General features: G+C 50.3%; 6 protein-coding genes across 6 annotated transcripts; 2 read left to right on the plus strand and 4 right to left on the minus strand.

Moving 5' to 3' along the window:
• Positions 1-3,508: 3,508 nt before the first annotated feature.
• Aspvir_005778 (uncharacterized protein) lies at positions 3,509-4,498 on the minus strand (the record flags this gene model as incomplete). The annotated part of the gene is made up of 2 exons (XM_043268991.1): positions 3,509-4,310; positions 4,368-4,498. The coding sequence occupies 2 exons, from the start codon at positions 4,496-4,498 to the stop codon at positions 3,509-3,511; spliced, it is 933 nt and encodes a 310-aa protein (XP_043124926.1).
• Positions 4,499-10,898: 6,400 nt separating this feature from the next.
• On the plus strand, positions 10,899-12,410 carry gel6 (putative 1,3-beta-glucanosyltransferase; the record flags this gene model as incomplete). The annotated part of the gene is made up of 3 exons (XM_043268992.1): positions 10,899-11,040; positions 11,105-11,316; positions 11,382-12,410. 3 exons carry the CDS (start codon positions 10,899-10,901, stop codon positions 12,408-12,410), a joined length of 1,383 nt encoding a protein of 460 aa, XP_043124927.1.
• A 660-nt stretch (positions 12,411-13,070) lies between these two features.
• On the minus strand, positions 13,071-15,254 carry Aspvir_005780 (protein kinase domain-containing protein; the record flags this gene model as incomplete). Its single annotated transcript, XM_043268993.1, has 1 exon — positions 13,071-15,254. One exon carries the CDS (start codon positions 15,252-15,254, stop codon positions 13,071-13,073), a length of 2,184 nt encoding a protein of 727 aa, XP_043124928.1.
• Positions 15,255-17,398: 2,144 nt separating this feature from the next.
• Positions 17,399-18,275, minus strand: Aspvir_005781 (uncharacterized protein; the record flags this gene model as incomplete). The annotated part of the gene is made up of 2 exons (XM_043268994.1): positions 17,399-17,599; positions 17,742-18,275. The coding sequence occupies 2 exons, from the start codon at positions 18,273-18,275 to the stop codon at positions 17,399-17,401; spliced, it is 735 nt and encodes a 244-aa protein (XP_043124929.1).
• A 1,139-nt stretch (positions 18,276-19,414) lies between these two features.
• Positions 19,415-22,957, minus strand: Aspvir_005782 (putative AT DNA binding protein; the record flags this gene model as incomplete). The annotated part of the gene is made up of 1 exon (XM_043268995.1): positions 19,415-22,957. The coding sequence occupies one exon, from the start codon at positions 22,955-22,957 to the stop codon at positions 19,415-19,417; it is 3,543 nt and encodes a 1,180-aa protein (XP_043124930.1).
• A 1,252-nt stretch (positions 22,958-24,209) lies between these two features.
• Aspvir_005783 (aldose epimerase family protein) lies at positions 24,210-25,445 on the plus strand (the record flags this gene model as incomplete). Its single annotated transcript, XM_043268996.1, has 1 exon — positions 24,210-25,445. One exon carries the CDS (start codon positions 24,210-24,212, stop codon positions 25,443-25,445), a length of 1,236 nt encoding a protein of 411 aa, XP_043124931.1.
• Between the last annotated feature and the right edge of the window lie 56 nt (positions 25,446-25,501).

Here is a 25,501-nt window from a genome sequence, read left to right on the forward strand (position 1 = left end):
TTAATGACGCTGGGACGTGGAATTGAAAATGAGCGGGCGCAAGTCCAGAAGGGCCAGACACATTTCGCTCGCTTTGCCAGCGGGAGAGCCAGAAAGGGTCTCTCGGGCCTGCGACTTTCTACCAGCGTTCTAGACCGGGCAGCCTTGGCCTGATTGGGGAGTCCATGACACGAGGACGCCCGCTCGGCCCAGTCACAATCCATTCTGGCCTGGTCAGCACTCAGCGATAAATAAATAATGATAATCTTCGGAAAAAGAAAAGAGCTCAATTAATTAATTATTCTGCCCGCATAGGATCCAAATAAATGTGCATAACTCACAAACCTAGGCTTTTTGATTGGATTACAATGACTATGGATCATTACATTTCTATTGTACGACATACCTACTTAATTCAACTTGATTCATTTAACCAAGACCTAACCACCAGGTGGCCATATTCTCTCGTTAAAAATTCAGCGAGCTATCCTAGATCGACAGCAAAAAAGCAAGAGTCCCCAGCTTTGGCCATAGCCTAGACACCCTCCGACCTGTCTAGGCGTCCATAGTTGCCGATCGGGGAGTACGGACCCATTACGGATTTACAGTGCTCCGTACGCTAGATATGTATGTATTTAATTCTCCATGGGATGAATTACATTTACACGGACCATTTTGCCTCCCAGAGATTAGTCTAGTCAAGCCCCACTCTCTCAACAGGGATACGATCCAGCAGCATTCAGAAATGTTGGCAGAGTTGGAAATTATCAACTATCAAATAATATCTATCCACTCTGCCGCATGAAAATCATTTATTATTCTGTTCGTCGTTGTCTGCTTGAATCTGGGTCTACCATCAGCGCCGCCTTATCAACCTAAATAGTCCCCCAATGTGAATACATACGCGTCTCGACTCAAATACTCAACTCCCTCTACCTTGTCTCGAACAAGAAACAAACACAGAATCGGCCATGCAGTACTGTACTACGAGGCTCAGGGGGTTAGATTTGAAATAACCACAATGTTCTACGGAAAAGGATCCCAGATTCAATCATTGGAAGAGTGCTTGTCAGAGGGACAAAGAAATTTCCTGACATAAAAGGGCACAGTCTTGATGGACTGATCCAAGTAGTATCTCTCTGCCTACTGTAGATAATCTTTAGTACGTGGCCTATACAGTAGACATCACGGAATTTGACTTTAGATCACCAAACATGACTCGCGAGGTATGCTGCGGCCCCGTCTACTATTGAATCTACTTTCAATCAATGTCTTAACAAGACCGCAGCATCCATAATCAATGGATGAAGGGTTGGACATGTATTTCTACTGCGATTCAAGGATTTGCCTCGCACAGGTCAGCAGTCAAATACTGTGCCTTACGGAGCCTAAGCACCGGACTCGATTGACATCTACCACTTTTCACATAATCTGGCATAACATGTTAATGAATACTGTCATTGACCTTGACGCCTCATAACCACGGTTGTATCAGCCGGCTGATCGATGGTTACCAGTTGCCAGTGCAGCGATAGCAATCCAGTCCCAGTGCCGCTTCCGGGCGGGTGACGCCTAGACCCTTTTCCGTGCTGCCGAAGTGACCCGCTGTAAGTATCTACTTGGTCTTTTTCCGCCTTTATCTACCTATCCAGGTACTCCGTAAGGTACTGTGTACATTTTCTTGAGGAAATACGACTCTGCTGGATTTGCCGTCGAAATGCCATGTCAAGTGACTCTCGCAGATCCGGAGCTTTCCTCCTCGCCCTGTCGAGCCTAGATCGGCCGGACAGTCCACGGCAGTAGACTTGTTTCTACCCAATCCTACCCTGTTCTTCATCCTTCGACACTGATCTATCCTTCCTTCTCATATAGAATAGCTTCACTTTATGTCGAATATTATATAATAATGTACATACTGTGTCTATCAATGGCCTCGAGATGGGCGCGCTGATTGCACTTCCCGGGCGCACCAGTCCGCAGCATGGAAATCCCCTCTTTGGGCATCTTGCAGTTGCAGATGCATTAGCGGCATCACGGCTGGGCATTACGGTACTCGGTTTTGGAATCAGGTTACTCCGTACTCTACAGTATTGAGAATGCCTTTGCTGGTGTCCTTCCCAGTTACTACTATCTCACGCTGCTATCAGGCGATAGCCAACACCACCACACCATCTACATAGTGGTGAAGCACCAAGGATGATAAACTGTCTACCATATCCAAGAAAACATGATTACATAACAGTAATCCTTGCATATTTGCAAGGCAGCAAGGTAATAATCCTACGGATAATCCCAGACATAAATCTCAAACATCAGAACCACGGAAACACCGCACAGTTAATCAACCCTACCATATATGCGACTGCTAGTCTAGTAGTAATCAACTCGTCATGCAATTTGGTTCCATTTAGCATGATTGCCGAAGTTAATCTGAGAAACATATTATCATTGCGCAAGCAATATGCTGTGTATAACACTGACATTATTGGCTGAAGCATTGACTCAGCCGTGTCCAGTTCCACCCTTGTCTCAGGTAGAAGAGTGAAACGACGCAGCGGGCGATTTTTGATTTGATTGGACCTGTTGGTGGGTAGCTAGCTAGCTGGCATTTTTGTCGCTGTCAGTGACAGGCGACGGTGACGGGCATGGATGTCATGGCAGGCTGTGCCATGTGGATATTACCATTGTGGTGTTTACATAACATAAACGTAGGAGGTTGAATCTGCTTGTGGTCATTAGTAACGATAGACTGCCACTGAGGTGTCGTTATCGTGTAACAGCAGCTGTAGGTGCCTATTGCAGTATTGCGACTTGGCTGTTGACCGTGAGACGCTATCTGCTCTTGGATTTGACCGTGAGAGGCAGATAGGTCCCTAAGTATTATGAGTTTGTTATAATAAAGCCATGATTTCTATTTCGAAGATGATGTATGTGTCCATTTGTATTAGATTAAGATTAGGATTATGTAGTATAGAGACTCATTACAGGACTCCAAACCGTGTACATTCCACCTGCCAACTTCAGACCATGTCCGTTCCACGGTGTGCTCGAGGGTTTGCGCACCACGAACAAGGCCGACGACTTGCTCCCGCAGTCTGTAGTGCGACCGTCGTGGACAGGAGTGACCTTGCAGCCTCGCAGGGACTGTTGTTCTCTGAAATCCAGACCTCACAAGCCCTGCACTTTCAGAACATATTCTATGCCAAGCCATGACTTGACGGTAATCCATGCTCTAGCCCTGTGGATGTGCAGCCTAATCGACTCGGCGTTCGGTAATGCCAAGCAGTGTGGCTACAGTACGCCGATGACCTTACGTCAGAGCCAAGCTCTGTCTTGCTGCGTATAAGGTCCAGGCCGGGCTGTCTGTGGCAGGCGGGCCTCAGCATCTTCCGGCTTGTTCGCCTGGGCAGCTCGGAAAAGCGAGTTCAACTGGGGAGACCATTTCGTCGTCTGAGTCCTGGCCGCTAGGGTAGAGCTAGGGCCAGTAATTGTAGTAAACGTCAAAGAGTCGACGCAACTGTACGCATGCTCAAGAGGTGACGGTTCTTCTCCGGGATGCGGCGTGGCTGCGAGGGTGCAGTCCCTGAGTTGCGTCACTGTAGTGAGACTGCAGACACCTGTTGGCAGACACTTTAGCGGCAAGACACTTGTGTTCCTCGACCGTCTTTCGAGAGTGCTCGCGGGCGTAATTTGGCGACCTCATGGCAACAGTGTGGGCCGTTTGCTGCTGCGTCAAGTCGCACCGAACGTAAGCAGCGGTGTTGTACAGCGATTGAGATTGCAGGCTCTGGCGCTCCACAGCGGCTCGGAGTACCAGACACTGCACCACTAGCTGCTTGACACCGTCCGTCAACGTACGCGCGCGGTGCTCAATATCCGGCCAAAAGTCATTGCCCCAGAAAGGATCCTCCCGGACTGCCCTCTCCAACGCATCGAACCAGAAATCAAAGCTGGGAAGTCGCTTTTGCGCGTCGAGCGGGCTCAATCCTTGTAGGTTGTCCGACAACAGGCAGGCCACGGCAACAAATCGGATGGTCGGCTCAGAGTTGAGGACATGTAAAACGATGCACGCCGGGCAGCGTTCTGTCTGATACCAGTCGTGCTCCTCCCTGAGGATGCATTGTAGCCAGGCATAGGCGCTGCGTGCCTCTCCCCGAAAGGCACGCTCGCAGTCCGTCGCTTTGATCCCGGGTAACGCGCTGGTCGCAATTCGAGAGGCTTGATGGTGGAGAAGGAACAAGGGGAGGAGAATGGTGTGGATGATATCCCGATGGAGACGAAACTCTTCCCGGTCCTGATCGGAACAAGAGCGACGGTGCAATGAGCAGAAGCTGTAACCATCCAAGTGTCAGATTGAGCCACATATATATCATTCGGGACGATCATACCTAGGAGCAACCATTCCCACCTCTTGGCGTCTCAGGTGGTCCCTGACCGCTTTGAAAGCATCGTTGTGATCCAGCTTCTCCGAATCCTTGTTCGAGATCCGAAACGGTGACACAATGGGGTTGTTCGACATGTCTGCGATACGGTGGGCTTATCCTCAAGCCACGAGTACGTCGTTATAATATGATTTCAGATGATGGACGCAGTGGCTGCTGCCAGAGAGGGGTTTGCAGCGGCCTGAACGAGGGTACCCAGGAAAATATGAGTACACAATCAACAGTAAGTATCCCGTATTGGTGACGTCGGTCGCCAGTAATAAGAAGCTACAGACCCCGACCAATCAAGCGATACGGAGGCAGACGGAGCGAATAGAGAGTCGAGAGCACGGCGATACACAGAGGAAGACCCACGGATTGCATGGTCCAGTTTCAAGGAAAAGGAAACTGGTTCACGTCCGGAGCTTCTGGGAGCTTGACAATGAGGGCGAGCGCAGGAGTTAAAGTTCGAAGAATGACGGAAACGACAACAATGTTTGGATTGTTCGAGAAAAAGAGGAGCAAAGGAGGAGATGAGACTATGTACGGAAGTATAATTATCTTTTAAATTGATATCCACAACTGAGGACTTGAAGTTGTTCTTTTTTAAGGAGGAAAATAAGGAGGAAATCCGGATGCGGACAAGGGTCTTGTAGGGTCGTCTTCCACGCAAGCTGCGATGTCGATCGCCAATATCCCAGAAATGAAGATAGAAACGTATGAGGGCAACCTGAAACTAGTCGCCAATATCTGTACTACACTGAGAGCGACCAGGGGAAAAGGGTCCTTTTTGTGTCCCTGCTAGTGCTAGGAAGAGGATGTCAGCCAAGTGGGGGAGAATCCCCTATTATTGATAGATATCTTCTTCTCCAAAGTGCGGAATAATGAATGATTGATGCTCCTCGCTGCACAGATCTTAGACATCCAGACCAACAGCCATTTTCCTGATCATTTTGCGACCCAACCAGCAAGCAGAACCTGGAAGCAGCCAAAGAGATGATCGGAATAATGGGATCTGCTGTGTGTGGTGGACCCGCCACGTACAATAGCCCGCGGTCTCGATCACTGCCAAGAGACTACGAATTAATTGTCTCTAACGCCATCCGAAGAAACGGTTGGTTCTCATGAAATGATGTTATCAAACTAAGGTCATCTGTCTCAAAGCCGGGAGCCACCGCCAAAGTAAGAATACAATCTGAACGGAGGATGGCGATATCTAGTTGAAAAGGGGGGTATGTTGCTGATAACTTATCAATGAGGATTGAGCATGGCTGAGGGGCAATGGACGGATTCTGATTAAATCAGGGTCTGTCTGCCGATCTCATCACAACAGTAAGCTGATCTCTTCCCAACTAGGGAGGTTATCCTGTTGATCCAACGGTCTAGCTGAGAAAAGTAGTGCTACAGAGTACTCCGTACTTCGTGCTCGTACTCCAGACTACGGAGGACATTGAAGCCTCGAAGCACGAACCCCCAAAGCAAATCAAGCAAGTGTCAGGTGATAATTCGTTCGCTTGTGCTTAGAGTTGACCGTGTTGCTTTTGCTGCACTTGGCTCATCGCCAACTGAATTGTCACTTGTCAGTGTAGCGTATGGTACAAAAAGAGGGGCAGGAGATTGTAGATTTCTTCACGAGTTCTCCGTTCCCGTAGATAGATGGCACCGAAAGCTTGCGGGCCAGCAAGCTCGAGTACAGATGTTCCGGAAACTGGCTTTACCAGCTAAAGTTCTTTAGTTTTTTTCCAAATCCTAATGCCAAGATGCACTAACTATAAACAGAAAGCTATCGGAAGAACTATGTTCCTGTTAATTACAATTCCAGTATTTAATACAAAGATTCGTAAAGGCTTGTATTGGTGAGCCATGGTAATCGAGAAGGTTCCATGCAAACGAGTCAAACGTCAGGGACCAGTGTTGTTGGAACTGGCAACCTTCCAACAGTTGCTTAGCATCCCATTCTTCTAGAGTGGTGCATTGCTCATTCCGCTTAACCAAGACGGCAGTGCTCTACATTATCCTGTCGTAGTATCAGGACGCCTATGACTTTGCTTATCTTCCTATTGGGCCTGTGAGCTGGAGCACCCCCCTGCTGATTGTTGAACTGGATCCTGGCGCTTCGCAGGCTAACATCCATGGTGTTGATCTAGGCTCATCGGGGGCATTTGTTGCCTTGAGGGGATGACGTTCAGTCCATTTAGTGATGACTACGCTTCTCAGCTTCAACAACTCGGCCCATGGGAAGGAACCCCGTCGTATGCCCCCACCCCCGGTGATTTCGATCGTGAACATACGCCATCCGTATTTAGTCTTTCATCGAACCATGTACCTGAGGGACGTTCTTCCCCCTTGCGCCAGCATCCATCCAACCAATTAGGTTTCCTTCAAGGGGATGAACCAGGAAATGGGAGAACAAACAACGGACGATCCCTAACCTGCCTGCTCTACCTAATCGAATGGAAGGTGACTCTGAATAACCGGCTATTGAAGAGAGACACGGAACAAGACTTAGTTCTAAAGCCTGGTTCATACTGGGGGAAGATAAAAGAAGATGCTGAAAAGGCTGTCCACCGGAAAATCAAGCGCCACCAGCGGTTCAGGCCAGACGATACTGAGGTCATCGTATCTGTGAATGATCGCAGTCAAAGTGATCTGATCAAAACCTTCGACAACACTGACATTGATTGGACAATCATAGAAAAGCAGCTCCTGATGTGGGGTAGACTTTCACATGTGCCTGGTAAAAGGCTGCAACTTCGTATCTCTGTTAACTATATATCCGTGTCAAGCAGCAGTGTTGGGACAATTTAATTCCAATGTGGACCCAGACTCGCCTCGCACGTGATAGTGACTTCATTAATGATTAGTCAATCTCCTTGGGACTCATTCTTATCGTAACCTACCATCATGGCCCAGCATCGACATCAATCATCCTTCGTGTTGGATTTCTCTCCGGCCTTTCTTTTAACTCCACAACAAAAGCAAAAGGCCCAAGCGCTTCTGCATTTCTTCATCCAGCATTATGGCCTCGACCAAAGAGTACAGAGGGGTTATAAGCCTGCAAGACTCATTTTGGAAATGTTTGAACGTGTGACGTCTAAAGACACGTTTCTAAGGTTCTTCTTTTCATATATCTATGGAATTCTTAACGCCGCTGGAGAGGCTGGCGATGATGCTGATATGGCTGTTGCCCTGTCTTACGTCGAGTCTTTCGCTGGAGACCGATGTACGGATTCAAGTAAAACGATGCGTATAAAGGGCGCTCTCGAAAATTTTGCTGAGTATATCGTCGACAACTTCCTACTTCCACGTATGACGACTCGCCATCCTTTGGATCCGCTGCTCTACTAACGAGGTGAATTAGTCAGGGCCTCATCTGCTAAAACACCACAAGCAACACCTACAGCATTGTCCTTGAGTCAAACGCCTACGCAAGTAGGCACCAGACAGCGCGTCTCTATTTTACGGAAGGCCTGTCTTGTACGTGACCACCACCGGTGTGTGATATCCCGCAAATTCGATATTGTCGAGGCCAGGAGGCGCTTCGAAGAGGATGGGGATAGTTTTAAAGACGATGACGGAAACCTTCTAAGCAATGAACCACTGGGCGGATTCCAGTATCTTGAAGTTGCGCACATCCTCCCTCACAGCTTGACAACAATAGCGCAGGGAGAATCGGAGTTGGTGCGTTCGCCGTCGACAATTGCCCATTGTTTGAGTACTAACCGTCCTAAGAGCGTGTCAAAAATGAATGTTCTTCGCATACTGGACATGTTTGACCCTGGGATTAGTCACCGCCTTGATGGACCGAATATCGATAGGCCCTTTAATGCTCTTACACTGACGCCGGATTATCATCGACTGTTTGCTGAATTTCAAATTTATTTCGAACCGACAGGGAGGCCGCTTGAGTATAAGATCGATTCGCTTGAAAAAAGTCCCTTCCTGCGCTATCCGCTCTTCTCCGTTACTCGTACGCTGAGCCTTAGTCCCAAGCAAACGATTGACCCGCCGGATCCCAGACTCCTCCGTGTCCACTGTGCCATTGCACATATTATGAAACTCAGCGGGGCGGGTGATTATATGGAGAAAGTCCTTCGCGACATGCAGGAAGTGGACGTTAAAGCAGATGGCTCGACAAATTTGGGTTATATGATGGGGTTGCGACTCAACGGCTGGTTGAACACTTTGTCTGTTTTTTAAACCACTTGCATTTCGTTCGTTACTACTGATATATATCGAAGATGCGCTAAGATACCAATACACATGCTAAAACAAGAAGAGCAATCTTTAGCTATCTTTAAATGAAGATGCTGCACAATACATGCTATGGCTTTTCTATTGTGAGACCTGCGTGTCTGAAATGCCCTCTAGCACTCTGTTCTTTTGCACCGACCCTGTTCACACACCATTCAAGGAAGGAAGCAAACCCTTGATCGCGGTGATTTTCATACGTCTGCCAATGTCGTCGAATGAATCCTTTTAACTCGGCAAAGAACTCTTCAATAGGATTCAGATCTGGCGAATAGGGTGGCAAGTATATCACTTTGACTCCCTTTTTTGAGCACATATCCTGTATCCGTGTAGAGCGATGAAAAGAGGCGTTATTTATGACAATAATCGACTTAGCAGCTGGGTATGGTTGACAATGCTGGAGAAGTTCCTCAATGAAATCCTCAAACCACGAGCCATCAGTTGAGCCCTGGAACACTCGAGAAAGGAGAATGCCATCCTGAGTGTACGCCGGAAGTATCTGGTACCGCTGACCGCGATGGAATTTAGACACCTGGACTGGGGTTATACCAAGAGGGGACCAGCCTGTTCTCCTAAAGCCTATCCGTTTATCACATCCGGATTCATCCACAAAGATAAGCTGATATGAACAAAACTCCGCAATATCATGAAAATACTCATCACGCAAATTGCCATTTCGTTCTCTTGCTTTTTGCCGTGCTGCCTTCTTCAACCATCCTTTGCGATGAAGCGCATCGCTAATAGTAGACTGTGGTACATGCAGTCCGAACTTGTCTAGCAAAAAGACCTGCATCTCATGAAGGTATAAACCTGGTTCTTCCAATAAATGATCTTATCTCCGTTGTAAGGCTTCGTGGGCGTCCACTTTTGACTGGTGGTGCTCTAACACTACCAAACATGCGAAGATTAGAGCGAATAGCAATAATTGTAGGCTTGCTGCAGCCGGCATTTGCAGCCATTTGGGACAAAGAGAGTTCTCCATCAATAATCATATCGTGGATTAGATCAAGCGTAGATTGAGGTAAATTAGGTGCCATTGGTCATGACCATGGGACAGTTCCTGCATGAACCTGGACGATATGACGGTGGGGCATTGGGGTGGTAGCGGGGATATACGCAACATCAGTAATATATGTTACAGGGTCTGGAGCATTAAGTGTTGAGAAACAATGAAAGAATATGGGGTGGTAAAGCCGGTTTCCGGAAAGTCTGTATAAGGTCGCGATAGTCTTTTATGTGTCTTCGAACTTGTTTTTCTATCTGCCTGAGACGGTAGTTGGGCACATCTGCTGTGGTACTAGCAGCAAATGCCTTCTGATCAACTGCGTTAGTCTTGCTTGGATCTGAGAACCCTGAGGGGTGAGTAGTAGCCTGAGTTGTCAGGCACCACTAGTCATGCTGCGCTCTGAGAACGATCCCTGCCTCGGGCATCAACAGTCGTGATAACCTCAAATAGTAGATCCATCAACACCATCAACAACAAGCTCTGTATATCAAGATCATTCTGCTCTTCGCATCTGATTAAACTCACTAGGAACCTGACCTTCAAGTACGAACATGTTGCTACCCATCGCCCTCTTTGTGATGCTTCCAACATCCTTTGAATTCGATCCCTCTTTAGCTCTCCCTGATTCTCCCTACATTCCTTCCCCTGCCTACTCGCGTCACTTTCAGGATCCCAGCCGGGTCAAAATGCTTCAAACACGCGAAAATTTCTTCATCCAGAAGGGATCACTTAGAAATTCCATCAGGGGCTGATAAGCAATGCCATTGACGTCATTTTCCTCGAGGGGCAGCATGCATTACTTGTCCCCTTCACTGAAGTAACAAAATTCGAGCGAGGAGAGCGATTTGAATACCTGAACAGGAGGCTGGATCAGCTTCCTAAGCATACCTACATATATCAAGGATGGATCTCTCATCTACCTACCTTGTCTGCTGGAAACAATGCCGCATCCAGTTTCCTTCTCGAAGAGAGCCATTGTGTTAGCTCCTTCCTTAGCGGCTGTTTGACTGCCAAATCAGGGAAGTGACTTTGGGCTCTTTCCAAGCTGTGTACTTCCTGTTTTATTTTGATAGCCTCAAAGTGAATCACTGGGGAGTCTTCCATCCTTTCTTTTCTTCCTTCTCTCCTCCCACTTATTTCAATCCCACCGATATATTCTCCCAGTCTGCAGTAATTAAAACAACAGGACCATCTGTGAGCATAATCTATCAAACGGGTTCCATCTGCAGAAGGCATTCAGTATGCTTCGCTTCTCGCTTTCTCTGTCCGCGGTCTCGTTGCTGTTGGGAGGCTTCTCCCCTGCGGCTGTTGATGCCGTTCGGACAATTTCAGCTGTTGGTTCCCGGTTCTTTTACGAAGACGGTACCCAGTACTTCTTGAAAGGTGCGAGTTCATATTCCCCTCAATCTTTCACCAATTTCACTGACAGGAAATACCCCTATTACAGGTATCGCGTATCAGCTCGTTCCTGATGATCCACTCATCGACACGGAACAATGCACTCGCGACGTTGCTCTCATGGCCGAGCTGGGGACCAACGCCATCCGTGTCTACCATGTCGATCCCCATGCCAATCATGACGGCTGCATGAAAGCTCTGGCAGATGCTGGCATCTACCTGTTCGTTGATCTTGACACTTTTGACACGCAGATCGAGCAGGTCAGTTCTCCTTGCGGCATACATATTTAGCCACAGGCTGATCGCTGACTGACTCGAGCAAATAGACTGGTCCTCACTGGAATGAAACCCAGTTTGACCGGTTCAAGCAGGTCTTGGACGAGTTTCAGAAGTATGAGAATACCGCGGGTGTCTTCGTTGGAAATGAGGTCCTCACCACAAAAGAGGGCTCAGCCGCTGCTCCCTACGTGCTGGCTGCCGCTCGAGATATCAAAGCCTACCGTGATGCACAGAACTACCGAAACATTCCTGTGGGTTACTCTGCAGCGGATATTGCGGAGCTACGTCCCATGTTGCAGAATTATCTGGCTTGCGCGAAAGATCCTAATGATCGCCTGGACTTCTTCGCACTGAATGCCTACGAATGGTGTGGAGTTTCCGGGTACGTTCAGTCTGGCTATCGAGAGCTTCAAAAAAACGCAAGTGGCTATCCGATCCCGATCTTTTTCTCCGAGACTGGCTGCAACGCCGCACGGCCTAGAACCTTTGATGACCAAGCTGCCATTTTCGGCGAGTATATGTCGGATACCTGGTCCGGCTCTATGATCTACGAGTGGATCCAGGAGGTCAACGACTACGGTTTGGTCAGTTACGGTCCTCCTGCGCCAAATGCTCCTCCGACAGACACTCTTGTTTATGATGGCTTCACTCGCAAAGGTGTCCCGACGCCCGTGTCTCCTGATTTCCACAACCTCAAGACCCAATGGGCTACACTGTCACCCACTGGCGTCGCCTTGTCTGACTATATTCAATCCACCTCTACTATCAGGCCCCCGGAGTGCCCTTCCTACACATCTGGGGCATGGGAGGTCGACCCAAGCTCTCCGCTGCCCACACTGGGCCAGACGCAGACGAAATCCAGCTCAGAATACCAGGTCACTAATGTTAGTGGTTCTGGAAACCGGCCAGTCAACAGCGCCACAGCTACCACGTCGACATCCTCAGCCCCGACACAGCTGCTCCACACCGGCGCTGCCAGTCCCCTTTCTCTTCCACGGATCGCTGGGCCGAATTATGTTGCGAGCGCATCTTTGTTAGTTGGATTTGTGATCGGTATGGTTGCTGTGTGGCTATGACATTATGACTACGAAAGGTGTTTGAGACCTTGATTGTGCCTATTCCCTTATTGTCATGTCTTTCTTTTCGCATGTGGTCATTTGCTGTCTAGCCTAGCCGCCTGGTCGCAGTCATCATACATTACTTTGTATCAACATGAGCGCAGGTCAGCCATGTCGGTAATAAAATGAATTTCGGCTTCCGTTCGTTCATGGTCACCCATACATTTGTCAATCTCTCTCATTCCACTCCAGCTATCGGAACATCGTAGTACCTGGCGAAGGAAGGACAGTTAAAACGCTCTAATTCAGTATAGTTACAGAGAAAGTCATAATATTCCAAGTCATAAACATTGACACTCGTCCATCTCAGACGCCGGGACCGACTAAGAACGCGTTCGGGGCAGACACATGTGACCCAAATCAAGCACCGCTCTAGCAGCAAGAACTAAGAAGTAATGATCTCGTGGTATACAAGAAATGACCTCCGGAGAATCACTGCTTCAAGAAGATGAAGACGCAAAGAAAAAAGGGATAAGAACAAGTCCGCACAGCCTACAAGGCAAAACCCTAGTCGGACGGAGGTAGTGTCAGGAGAACAATGGGGCGCGAGAAGTAGATGCCTTGAGCTGCAATAGGCTATAAAGAATTGATGAAGGACGGCTGGGCATGAAGGCTTTATCAATTAGTGATTGCAATTCCGTAGCCTAGAATAGAATCCCGGGAGGGAACCGGTCTCAAGGGTCCGTCTGGTGGCAACGGCCAGGGGACCCTGAGTGATGAAGAGGAAGGGGCGTATTCGCTGCTTTCCTGGTCGGAGTCGTCGTCGCTGTACGTGTCTGCCCAGTGGGTGTAACCGGCATAGCTGGCTACTGATTGAGATGGGGAAGGATGTCGCGAGACGGCGGGTGATCGTGCCGGGTGACCAGGGGAGTCGGTTACTTGTTCCGGTGGTTGGGGAGGGTATGGTGTGACAGTGAGTTTGGGGTGGGTTGAGCCGGGGGCCGAAGTCTCCGACTTTGAGCATTCCTGCTGCAGCATGGCCTCCCTTTTGGATGCTTCAGTGGCGTGCAGGTGCAACTTGGATGTGCAGTGCAGAGCAACCGAGTCGTCTACCTGGCGCAGGGCGGCGACGAAGCGGCTTTCCACACGTGTAGCTGAGGGCCGGTTGCCCGGTTCCTTGTTCAGCATGCTTCGCACTACGGCGAGCATTGGCCCGACGGCGAGGAAGACGGGATCCTTCCGTTTCCTCGCGTCGTGTTCCAGCAGGGCGATCCACGAACTTACCTGGCCGATATTCCGGTCGAGATGGAACGAGCAGTCCGCGGCGCCTCCTCCGCGGCCGGGGGTCCTGTTCTTTGCACCCCGGTGGTGCGCAAAGGCGGTAATCTTACGCTTGCAAAGGTGCGTGAAGATGTCAAGGATTACGGCTCCGAGAGAGAATATGTCCGATGCCTGTGGGTCTGTCTGTCGTGACTGCCAAGTCTGCACCACGGCGGTTTTTAATCGGGTGCCAGGGAGTTGGGCGGGGTCGAGGACCGTAGAAGCGGAGTGACCCGAGGAGCCGGAGGAGTTAGACGAGTTGATGGATGGAGTGTATAAGATAGGCCGCTTGACTGAGGTGACAACACGCTTGCGAGCACTTCCGGTGGACCCGGAGGACGATGAAGACAGCGCGAAAGAGAATCGCGTCGGCGAATCGGGCAGCCCTCCAACGCGAATGGCGGTGCCGTGGGAGGTGACAGACTCAGCTCGTGGCCTCAGCGAACTGTCCACCGCGTCATCAGAGCCCGAGCCTCTCGAGAACAGATTCAGTCTTCCAGGGCGGGATGATGGTTGCCGTCGACCCGTGCGACCACCAGATGGAAGAGCTGTTCGAGACGGGCCGGTATCCTGAACGGCAGCCGCACGTACCCAGCGCTCTGGGGCTCCATACTGATACGACTCGACATCGTCTATTTTGACAAGAGGCAGCAACGTATCGAGCGCCTCAAGCTGGCCGAGGAAGATATGGTATTCCGAGTCAATCAGGATATTCGACGGCCGAATGGCGCCATGGACTTGGTTGTGAGCATGCAACCATGACAGCCCATCAACTAGACAGTGCGGCCAGTTGATCAGGATCTCGCGGCGCCGATTCTTGGGCAGGCGTTTGAAAGGTTGAGGTACATCGGTGAGAAAGGACATCAGGGTACGATCGTATATACCGGAAAACAGAATGCACATGGTATCATCAACAACGTAAGAAGCGTAAATGGAAAAGACATGATCGTGAGATAATCGTCGCAAGGAGCGAATCTCGTCCAGAACCTCCTCTTCTTCAAAGAAATGCGGCGCGCCTCCGACGGTGACCTGCATCCGCAAATACACCCGGCAGACCGCGCCAGCCAGAACGACTTTCTCGACCCCTTCTCGTGCAAGCGCCGGCTCGTTGCGTATCAATTCGACAGGAACACCTTCATTCTCGGTATACTTGATATGATCACCTTGATTGATCCCTCGGACGAGGAAACGCCACTGGGCATGGAAGAACTTGGCATCTAGTGCCGGATTCTCGTCATCAAGGGAGAGTTTCAGACGATCGACGCCGTGGGCTGCAATTGGCAAGTCTGCGTCATCGAATGACTTGTCGACCAGGGAGAAGATACGCTCAGGGATGCCGATGTCGACTAGGATCAAAAAGAGTCTGCCGGCCTTGTGGAGGATCCAGTCGAGATACGTCTCACTGGTAAGACCCTCTCCCCAGGGTAAGGGGGCCACAAGACGGGGCCAAAGATCGGACGGAAGATGGCCAAAGACATACTCTGGACAGAGAGTGGCTTGGATTCGATCTTCAGGCCACCAAAGGGACGTTGTTACCGGCATGGTGGGCGCATGGCGAACCAAGCCGGCCAGGAAAAGAGTTCCCTCTGACGGGACGGGTATTGATATACGATCAGAGGTATGGTGGTATCACCAGGAATAGAGGAAGTCGAGACTGTTAGAATGATTACATGTAACACAACTCCGCAGTCATGCAATAATGATTCCCCTGGCAGGCGTCAGCGGAATTCTCAGCATCCTGTCATATTACAGGGGATAGTGAATGAGGGGGATGGTAAAATCGTGGAATAAATGCTCTCTAGAAAGAGATACCGGGGAAATGCAGTTAAAGGACCCACGGAACGGGAACAATAACCTACTGGTCGACACGAGGCTTATCTTGCACTCAGCAAGGAGTACGCCAGGGCATTATTGAGAGGCGTCGTCAATAGCGGCAAATCATGCTCAAGACTGACCATGGAGGAGAGGAAATGAACAAGACAAATGAGGAACAAGAGGTAAGTAGAGGAAAATTTGTGGGATGAGGTACTTGGTGGCTGACGATGTTCAGGGAGCGCCATGATTGAGAGCAATAGAACGAGAGAACAATCGCCAAAATGCAAAAAAGCTAATGTAGGCTATATAGTGGTTTTCCAGACTTCGAACGAATGGCAATGGTGGAGCCTGGGGGGAGAGATAACAATCCGACAACCATAGGTGAGGGAGTTTGTACTTTGTGGTACGGTGGGGAACTCCGGAGAATGATTCAAATGAGCCAGGGGCCCAGGGCTATAGCCGAATGAATATAACAGGGGATGTATATTAAAAGGATTCGATGAAGAAGATGATGAGGAGAGGTCTCAAGTTGATGGATAATAAATGAAGGATGGTGGAGAATGGGAAGCGAAGGTGATACCAGGCAACGTGATTAGTTGATGCCTGAAATACGCCTCAGGAAGGATTCAAGGACCACTGTCATCACTCTCTACGTCAGGATTCCTGTATCTGTCCATAGTCAGTATCCAGTATGTCCGAGCCTTTGGAACTCAGTAACACAGTCGGCGACTATGAAGCTGAATGGTCTAATTTGGAGTACACCAGAAGTGTATATGCTCACACAGGATGCTGTGGTGATAACATTGAACTCTCCCAACAACAGCTCAGTGCGAAAAACAAGCAGTGGGAGAAGCAACAGCTACCTAGGGTTCTTATCAGTTGGTCAGAGATATTAATTGGCCCGAGGTCCATCCAAGGGAACAGATAAACCTGGATGATGTCAACAGCTCTTCGAGTCGTTTCGTTTACATTGATTCACCAACACTGCCAGTCTGCCACAGTATCGATGACGATTGCATTCTTTGAACCGTCTATGTACGAATTCTCGATATTGTTTGCTTTTGTCGATCCTCCAGACTCAAGAATCGATCCTGATGATCTCTTGCATACGGAGCATTATTACCCACCCTATCTCCTCGAAACGGCGCCGACCACATGGACTGTGGATATCATCGTTATCACCAATTCACCATCATCATTACCTTATTATTAATGTAGCGCCGAACTCCAGTTGGCCAATAGCCCGAGGAGATTGAGAAGTGGAGTGATATCGACCGTTGGAACCCACTGGTCGATGTTTCTACTTATCGGTCCTTTTATTCTCTAGTTCAGTAGTCTAGTGGGAAACTAGAGTCATTTACCCACTTTGTCAAATTGACCCCCCCGAACACCCTATTAAACCATAAAAATATATATTAAAACTACCGATTTGACAGTGTCACAGGATGTCTAAAATATAATAGAATTTATTAGTAAAACCTGACATAAAATGACAAATTAGATATACTAGTAATCTGAATTATTCTTAATTTCTTCTAGTAGGTTCTACTTCTAGTGCTTTACTGCGCATGAAGGGGTCAATTTGACAAAGTAGGTAAATGACTCTAGTTGAAGTTTGATATCAAGCCATTGCAAAGACAGCATTATCTTTCTATTGTGCCGCATTATCTTGTGTGGAAAGAGGCAAGAGGATAAGCTGGGACAAGCAGGTAAAAGACAGGCTTGAGATACTCCTGTCATATCATATCCATTCCCTAGACTGGCAAACACACTCTCTGTTCATTTTCACCCATAGACCTCCATGGCAACTCCTCACGAACAAAAACAAATTGATATGAATTAATAGATCCATCATCCAACCTACATGTAGTTCATTCCCCTCTCCCCTTATCACTCCTGCTTCCCCTCAACGCCCCCAACCCACTGCGACTCCGAGTCCGACCTCGCTGTTCCTCCCCTGCCCGCCGACTCCTCCAGGCCTTCCGGAAATGCCCCTGCTCATCCCCAGACTGCTTCGCCCGGTGGCTGAGGAACTCCTCGTGCGCTTCTTTCTCTTCTAGAAGGATCTTAATCTGGTCATAATTACCCGGTGAAACCATCACCAACCCGTTAGTCATCCACACCATGCCTCGATCTTGTCGGTAAGAAAAGAAAGACAGAAAAATGGGGGCGGTGGTTGTTTACAACAGTATCAGACGTCAATTGGTAACCCACATATTCCAACCACAGCTCCTGCTCCGAACTCCACGCCTTCTGACACCGCGCTAGCTCGTGCTCGGCGATCGCGAGCTCGCGCTCCTGCGATGAGGACCACCGCGAGCGGTCGTGCGCGATGCCCTTGAAGCTAACGATGCGGACGAGGCGTTTCCGGTTACCGTTACGGGGATGGTTACTGCTCCCTGCGTCTGCTTCTGCGTCTGCATCTGCATCTGCGGGTTGCGCGCTCACCGCCAGATCAGGGCTGAAAACGCTGGAGGCGTCGGTGTCGGTGCTGGTGTTGGTGTCGGTGCTGGTGTCGCTGCCGGAGAAAGTATCCTCGTCGTAGTCGTCCATTCCCGTCTCTTTGCAGAGAGGGCCGAGTCCGTGGTCCGAGCATTCGCTGTTGGGTAGGGGGAGGGAGGGCACAGCGGAATGGCTGTGATCGACTGCTTTGCCCTTTTGGTGGAATGAGCGCTCGGCTTTCTTGAGCAGGAACGTCAGGCGCAAGACGCATTTGACGGTGTGTCCCATGCCCATCTTGGTAGCCATGTGGATTGAATGTGCAATGGGAATGGAATGAATGAGGTAAGAGGTCAATGATGACTAGGTAATATACGGAGTAACTATGTGCTTACCTCTCTCTATTTATACCCATACTAATCTCTTTCTCTCCCAGGGCGATCCAGAAAACCAAAAGAAAATACTGCTTCGAATCGTCCTCGATAACCGTAATGGCTATACCTCAGCCATTGAGAGGCCATCACTCATCCTATACTGCACAATAAGTCACATCCAAAACAAGTCAGGCCTCACACTGACGCATTGTATTACCAGTCTACAGTAGGCTAGCCAGCTTCCTCCGCGCTCTGTTTGGCTGCTCTCCCCAGACCTGCAGCCTAGTCGGAACCCCAATGCGACGGCTCGCCAATCACGAATACCACAACCTCGTCGTGTCGGTCTAGATCTTTACAGTCACCGTGCTCTACTCTCTTTACGGCCATGCCAGCTCAGGTGCAGGCGCTGCATAGCGTGGCAGGCTCACAGCAACGGATTCGCCGCTCAAACAAGGAACAGGTCACGATACCTGGGCCCCGTCCCCATTTAAACCGACACCAGAAGCATCATCGAAGTTGCCAGAAGTTCTTTTCAGGTACGATCCAAGAGACCAACTCCATAACCATTGGCCACCTGAGCCATTCTACCACGCATAACACCAGGAGAGACGTTCTGCCAACTAGAACAGATACAGGTAGGTTCTGAGCGGCCCCACAAGACAATGGAATAGAAGCAAAAGAAAAGTAAAGTCGAGTCGAGTCATATACACATCGTGTCCAATGATATCGTGCAATAAAATAGACACCAAACATATTGGCAAAGAAGACCCACCAATGTACTCCACGAGCAGCTGACTTCATCAACGCCCAATCAAGTCCAATCTTCATGAAAAACCAAACAAAAGGGGAATAGTACGTCAATCATTATGAGATATCACAATGACAAACCAAAAGAAAAACCATGTTTGCAAACCCAACTGGCGGCGCATGCAATCATTGGTCCACCGGATCCGTAATGGCCCGACAATGTGTAAACCAAAACAGATCAAACTTCAAGAACTTTATTGCACAGGAACCAAAAGAGAGGGCCAAAATCAGAGACGATGATCAAAGTCGAGTGTGATGGACAGTCGGTCATCGACGAAACGCCGTGAGAGCGGCTCCTCTATCTCCTATCTGCTGAGCTGACGCTTTGTCGCCCGTCTCTGCCTTCTTTTCCTCTCTGATCCGCTCGCCAATGATCACACTGATCAGTCTTCTGTGCATATCTGCTTCTTTCCAGCCAATCTGGCCCGTCCCACCCGCCTGCAGGTCGCCACGAGCCAGCTCTTGCACAAATCGGTCAATGATTGCAAACTGGGTCTCAGTAACATGCACCCCATGCTCACCGTCCGATGTCCAAATCCAATCACCAATGATGTCAGAGCGGCCAGGTGCTGGGTAGTAAGGAAACCGTTCCGGATGACGTTTTGCCAATCGATAAAGCCGTCGCAGGAGAACGTAGTGATTGTCTGTGAAATATCCCGAGACGGAGAGTGGAAAGTGAGGTTCGTAGGTCTCGACCCTGACTTCTTCGACGGATCGGCCGGCGCTTGACGTAGGCGAGTCCGGCTGCGCGTTGTTCTGCTCTGGGGACTGCAGACCCTGCCTTGGTGTTTCATCCGTCTCTTTGGGATACATTTGATCGTCGAAGAGCGTCTGTGCGTTGGCTGATCTGACGTCAGGCTCCTCTTCCGAGACTTCTTCAGAGCTAGGACTGGCTGGTCCAAACGACTTTCGAACTGGAGCTTTCAGCCAACCGGGTGTAAGACTCGTAATCTTCTGAAACCAGGTTGATGCCTGACCATCCCCACCGAAATGTCGATTTTGTGCAGGAGTAGTGCTATTTTCTTCGTAGGCGGAACGTTTGTCGCCTGGCGCGGTAACTGGAATATGCTCGTCCTCGATCTCCTCCGCCATCTGATCGGCACGTTGCATTTCGCTCTCGTGCCTTGTAGTAGGGTCGATCTGAAATGTGTCATCATCCGAAGCCCTGTTAGGGCTCGATTCTAGATAGATGCGTGAGCCTTGGTCGTCTTCGATTCCGTAATCTTCCGCATTCTCCTCCGGAGAATCGGGAGTTGATCGTTGCTGCTCCGGTGAATCTCCATTCGTACTTTTTTCAGGGCTGCTTTGACCGTAATAGCGACGAATGTGCCGAGGGGTTTCCTCCCCACGAAGCACCGTGGAGAGATCCACTTCCTGCTCGCGCAGTCTCTTGACGCGCGAATGGCCCAAAAACGGCACCTTAGCGTTGTCGTTCGTCCACGGCTTTGGAGAGAGGATTCCCCTAGGCTCGCTTGGCGCAGGGCTGCTTTCCGATGGGTTAGATTCTTGTCGCTCTTCGACGTCATCATTTTCCCTTCTGTACAACGTTGACGAGCGATGCGAAATGTTGCTATGGTCTCTCGCTTCTTGCTGCCAGATATCATCATAGCCCTCTTCGTCTTCCTCCTCGTAAACCTCTTCTGCCTGAGCGGCTTCCAAGTCATGCTGCGGCGATCCACCTGCATCGACGTCCTGGTCGGGTCTGTCTTCGTCATACTCTTCCCGTGCCTGATAATCCCCCCACTCTTGCCTATGGGAACCCCTTATATCAGCCTCCTCGTCTGATTGACTCCCCATTTGATTGCCGTTCGCATCGATCTCCGGACTCGGGGGCCCCGTCGTGTCACTGTCAACCACAATGACTTGACTGGCATTTGCCATTTGGATCTCTCGGCTCACGGCTTCCCTCTCCCGCTGCCATTCCTCCAGCCGCCGTTCCATTCCTGTACTCGGAGTGTCCTTCACAGCAGCTCCGCCCAGTCCCTGTTGAGGAGTTGTGGTTGTGCCTCTGGCATTGCCCGTCAATCGTGCTTCTACTGCTGCCCTTTGTCTCGCCCGTTCAATCTCTGTGTGTCTCCTCCTCTTTGCGAGCTCCTGTGCAAACCCCAAGCCTGCGCGCAGTTCTCGTCTCATCCTCGGGTGTAAGTCGCTGAACAACAGCTCTAAACGTCTTTTGGGTGCTTCTAGACTAGAAATTTGTTCTCTCAGATCCGGTGTACCCGGCGTGGGCACAGGTGCCCCCTCGTATGGACGCCGAAGGGTGCCTTCAAGGGCAACGCCTGCGCGGATAATTCGAGCCAGCCTTGCAAGCGGGTTCCTTTGCTTGGGAACAAAGGCTGGAACAGGCGACCCACGCAATAGAGGCACGGACGGTCTTTTCTCGGCGGATAGCGGCAAGGCTTGAGGCTCGGTCGCCTGCAATCTCAAATCCTTTTCCACCTCTACATCAGGCGAATCCTTCCTAGGATTTAGATTCAGGCTTGACACCTTGCGCTTCGACTTCTCCGTAGCCGCCAGCTTCTCTCGGGCTAGGAAAGGCTTCAGAGCACCGTTACCAGTCTGGGAGTTGATGCTCAGTCCGTGCTGTTTGACCGATGGTAGTGTATCCAATGAAACCATGCTAAAGCCTTCGCTTTCCATGATAGAATCAAACTCCCTATGTTCTTCTGTTGGATCAGTTGTAGGACGAGCCGTATTTTGTTCCTGGCCAGATTCTTCAGCACGGGCCCTAGATTCAACTTGGACCGCTCTGTCATCATCACCCAGCGACGAAGAGGTTGGACTTGGGTATGAGCGAGGCGGTCTGGGCGTATGACCAGCATGTAGTGTATTTTCTGGTGAGAATCCTTGGCTTTCTCGAGAGGGCGATGGCATTTTCGAGGGGGTCGACTGCGGTTCTTCATCATGGTTTTGTCCGTACACCTGATCCACTGCAGTCACATCTGGTGTATCATACGTTCGCTCATTAGGTATTCGGGGGGAGCTCCGATCCCAAGCGGTTGCATCGGGTTGCGCCATGTTGTTGTCTTCTGGAAAATTGTCGACGGGCATGAAACCCTCCGGCAAAGCGTCATCATCCGAGTCTGCGTCCCCAGCAAGGTTCAACGGACTCCACCGTTGTTCGCCCTCCCCTTCAGGCTCAACAGGCCGGGTGTCTTGATTATCCGCCGAATCAGCCACTTCCTTATCACTGTCTACCGTATCCGGATTGAGAGACTGTTTCCTTGGTCGACCTCGTTTTCTCTTCTGTCCACTTGCGCCTCCTGGGCCCGGTGTGTGTCCAGGACTGCCTGCTGTAGGCGTAGCATCCTGTTCCCGTATGTCCGACTTCCTTGGGCGCCCTCTGCGCCTTTTCGGCGTCTGTTCCGCATGATCTTCGGCATCCTTAAGAGGTATTTTGACTGTCGTAGCTGTCGACGGCCTCAGCCGCTTGCGCGCCGGGCTCCCTTGATTCATCTCCTCGTCTTGTGTTGCCTCAAGCGTCACTCGGATCCTCCACGGGCTCAGGTTTCCATCCGCTTGTGCTTTTTCCGGAGATAATGATCGCTGTCGACCATTCAACTGCCTAGTCGGGGACACAGGAAGCAGGACATCGTCGAATCGAATCGAGTGCGCGCTCTTGGCCGGACTAAGATTGATGCGCGACCGCTTTCCTTTGTCCGTTCGCGGGGTCTGAAGGAGCTTGAAATTGGCTGGCGACATGAAGCTCTGGCGACCGGCGAAAGGTCTGATCGGAGATGATATCAAATAATCGACGTCGCCAGGGGGCCCAAGAATGTCTGGAGAAGAGCTGGAACTTTGAGAGAACATTGCGCCATGCAACAAACAATGCGGTTCATGGGGAGGGGCGATCGTGCCGCAAATCGCGTCGCGCAGAAAAGCAATCTACAGAGGCTGTATTCCCGACACAACTATACAGAAATCATCATCATCAACAAACCAAATTAACTGTCATCATTCTGAACTTGACCCTAAGAGTTCGCATATCCAACATAAACAAGTCTCCCAATCAGGCAGGCCGAGGGTCCGAGCCGATCTAAGGCGAGGGGACGCGTCGGGGTTACATAATCAGGAAATATACTGTTCCGTTCCGAGTACGGTCAGCCATAGAGTCCACAGCTGCAGTAATCGGTCTTGGATGGAAATATCCATCAAGAATGAAGAGGGAGTGTTTTCCATCATCTCTCATTTACTCCATGTACAAGTCAACAAAAGTCGTTGCCGGTCGACCAGTGCCTGTCAGTATCATTCCTTGAGCATCATTATTATTTTCGACCACTGAGGAGAAACTAAGAAAATGATCGCCAAGGCTTTTTCCCTCCCCCGCAAATGGAACTTGGAATCCCCCACCGGAGTTGCCTGTAAAGGTCTAGCTCGAGATCCAACCACGCGGCTTTTGCCTTGACGCCTTGCGGCCTTGTTGACCTCAGGCACTCACTAGCCAAAGCCAGATTCACGGTGTGTTTAGGGGCCGTATTGATTAAGCTTCACTGGAGCATTGAGAGCAATATACGCGGAAAAATTCATTTCGCTTAATCCACAACCGCTACCAACTGGATCCTCCAGTAGAATCTTGCGTTCACGGACAGCTTCGCCCCAACTGGGTTCGTCAAGCTTGTTGGTAGGAAGCAAGGTATCTAGTGACTGCACGCGGCACAGATCCCTGCACATTCTGGACTAGTCAACCAAAGCCTCCGAGACAACTGGAAGCTTGCCATCGACTACGTCCATTCTCGGTAAATTTGCGAGGCATCTCAGCAAATCAGTGAAGCACAAGAGGGTTCGAGCCTACCCCAGCTTCCTGCTGGTTCCTGCGCTTTGTTTTCCCCGCACGGAGGTCAGGCGTGGTGGCATCATGAGGTGAATGGGTGCCTACTACCAACAGTGACGTTTTATTGTTTTTGGCTAGGGGATTATGAATACCTTGCCAGTATTTAACCGACGCTCAACCCCTCTTCGTGGCTGCTTTCGTTCTTTGCTGTGTCCTGCTCGCATAACGCCTTGGATCTTGATCATTTACTGCTCCTTCTTCATCACTTTCACTATTCTACTGGGGTTCAGGATGCACGTCAAGCACTATCTCTCGGCCGTCCTTTATGGACTGCCAGTTTTGGCTCAGGCTACACAGTCGAGCTCCTCGTCCTCGTACAGCACTTCAGCTACGGATCCCTTCAAGGTCTACACCATCAGCGCGAAAAACATCACTGCCAAGCTCATTCCGTATGGAGCACGGTTGATATCGCTGATGGTCCCGGATCGCGATGGCAAGGAGCAGGATGTCGTCATTGGCTACGATGACCCTAAGGCCTACGTGAATGATACAGAGACAGTCCACACTTTCTTCGGTGCTGTGGTTGGTCGGTACGCCAATCGCATCAAGAACGGCACGTTCACCATCGGCACGAATGAGTACCATGTGCCAGAGAATGAGAACAACGGCATTGATACTCTCCACGGAGGCAAGGTGGGCTACGACCAACGGAACTGGACTGTCACAGCACACTCCAAGTCTTCCGTCACCTTCACTCTCTACGATCAAGGTTGGGAGAACTTCCCCGGAGACGTCATCACCCACGCCACCTACAGTGTCGACACAACTGTCACCCCGCAAAACCCAAAGGGTCTCCCCCAGCTGACCACCAAACTGGTCTCGCTTGCCCTGACGGAGGCGACCCCCATCATGCTCTCCAACCACATCTACTGGAACCTCAATGCCTTTAAGGCCCCTAACGTCCTGAAGGACACATTCCTGCAACTCCCTTACTCCAACCGCCTCGTCGCCACAGATGGCATCCTCATCCCCAACGGCACCATCCTTACCGTCGACGCGTTCAACGGCGCCCCCGATTTCACCACGGGCAAGCTCATCGGCGCCGATCTCAAGGATACCTACGGCATGTGCGGCACAGGCTGCACCGGCTACGATACCTGCTGGCTCGTCGACCGACCCCCTCACTACGCAGCTCCGGACTCGCTCATCCCCATCGTCCGCATGAACTCCAGCACGACGGGTATCAGCCTCGAAGTAGCGTCTAACATGCCTGCTTTGCAGATCTACACCTGCGACAACGCCAAGATGGACTACCTCCCCATCAAGCCGTCGCAGGAGAAGCGTAATAAGCAAGAGGGCAAGGAAGGTGCAAAGAACGTCATGCAGTATGGCTGCGTGGTTATCGAGCCTGAGGGGTGGATTGATGGCATCAACCACCCTGAATGGGATCAGCTGTCGCAGCAGATCTTCTCTCCCAACGATGGTCCAGCCGTCAACTGGGCTACTTATCAATTCGGCACTGTCTAGACTTTGAGTCGTTTGCCGTGAAAATGGGTGGTTGAACTGTCTTAGTCGACTTTGGG

The sequence above is a fragment of the Aspergillus viridinutans genome (genome assembly GCF_018404265.1).
Source record: "Aspergillus viridinutans IFM 47045 DNA, scaffold_3, whole genome shotgun sequence".
Classification (NCBI taxonomy): domain Eukaryota; kingdom Fungi; phylum Ascomycota; class Eurotiomycetes; order Eurotiales; family Aspergillaceae; genus Aspergillus; species Aspergillus viridinutans.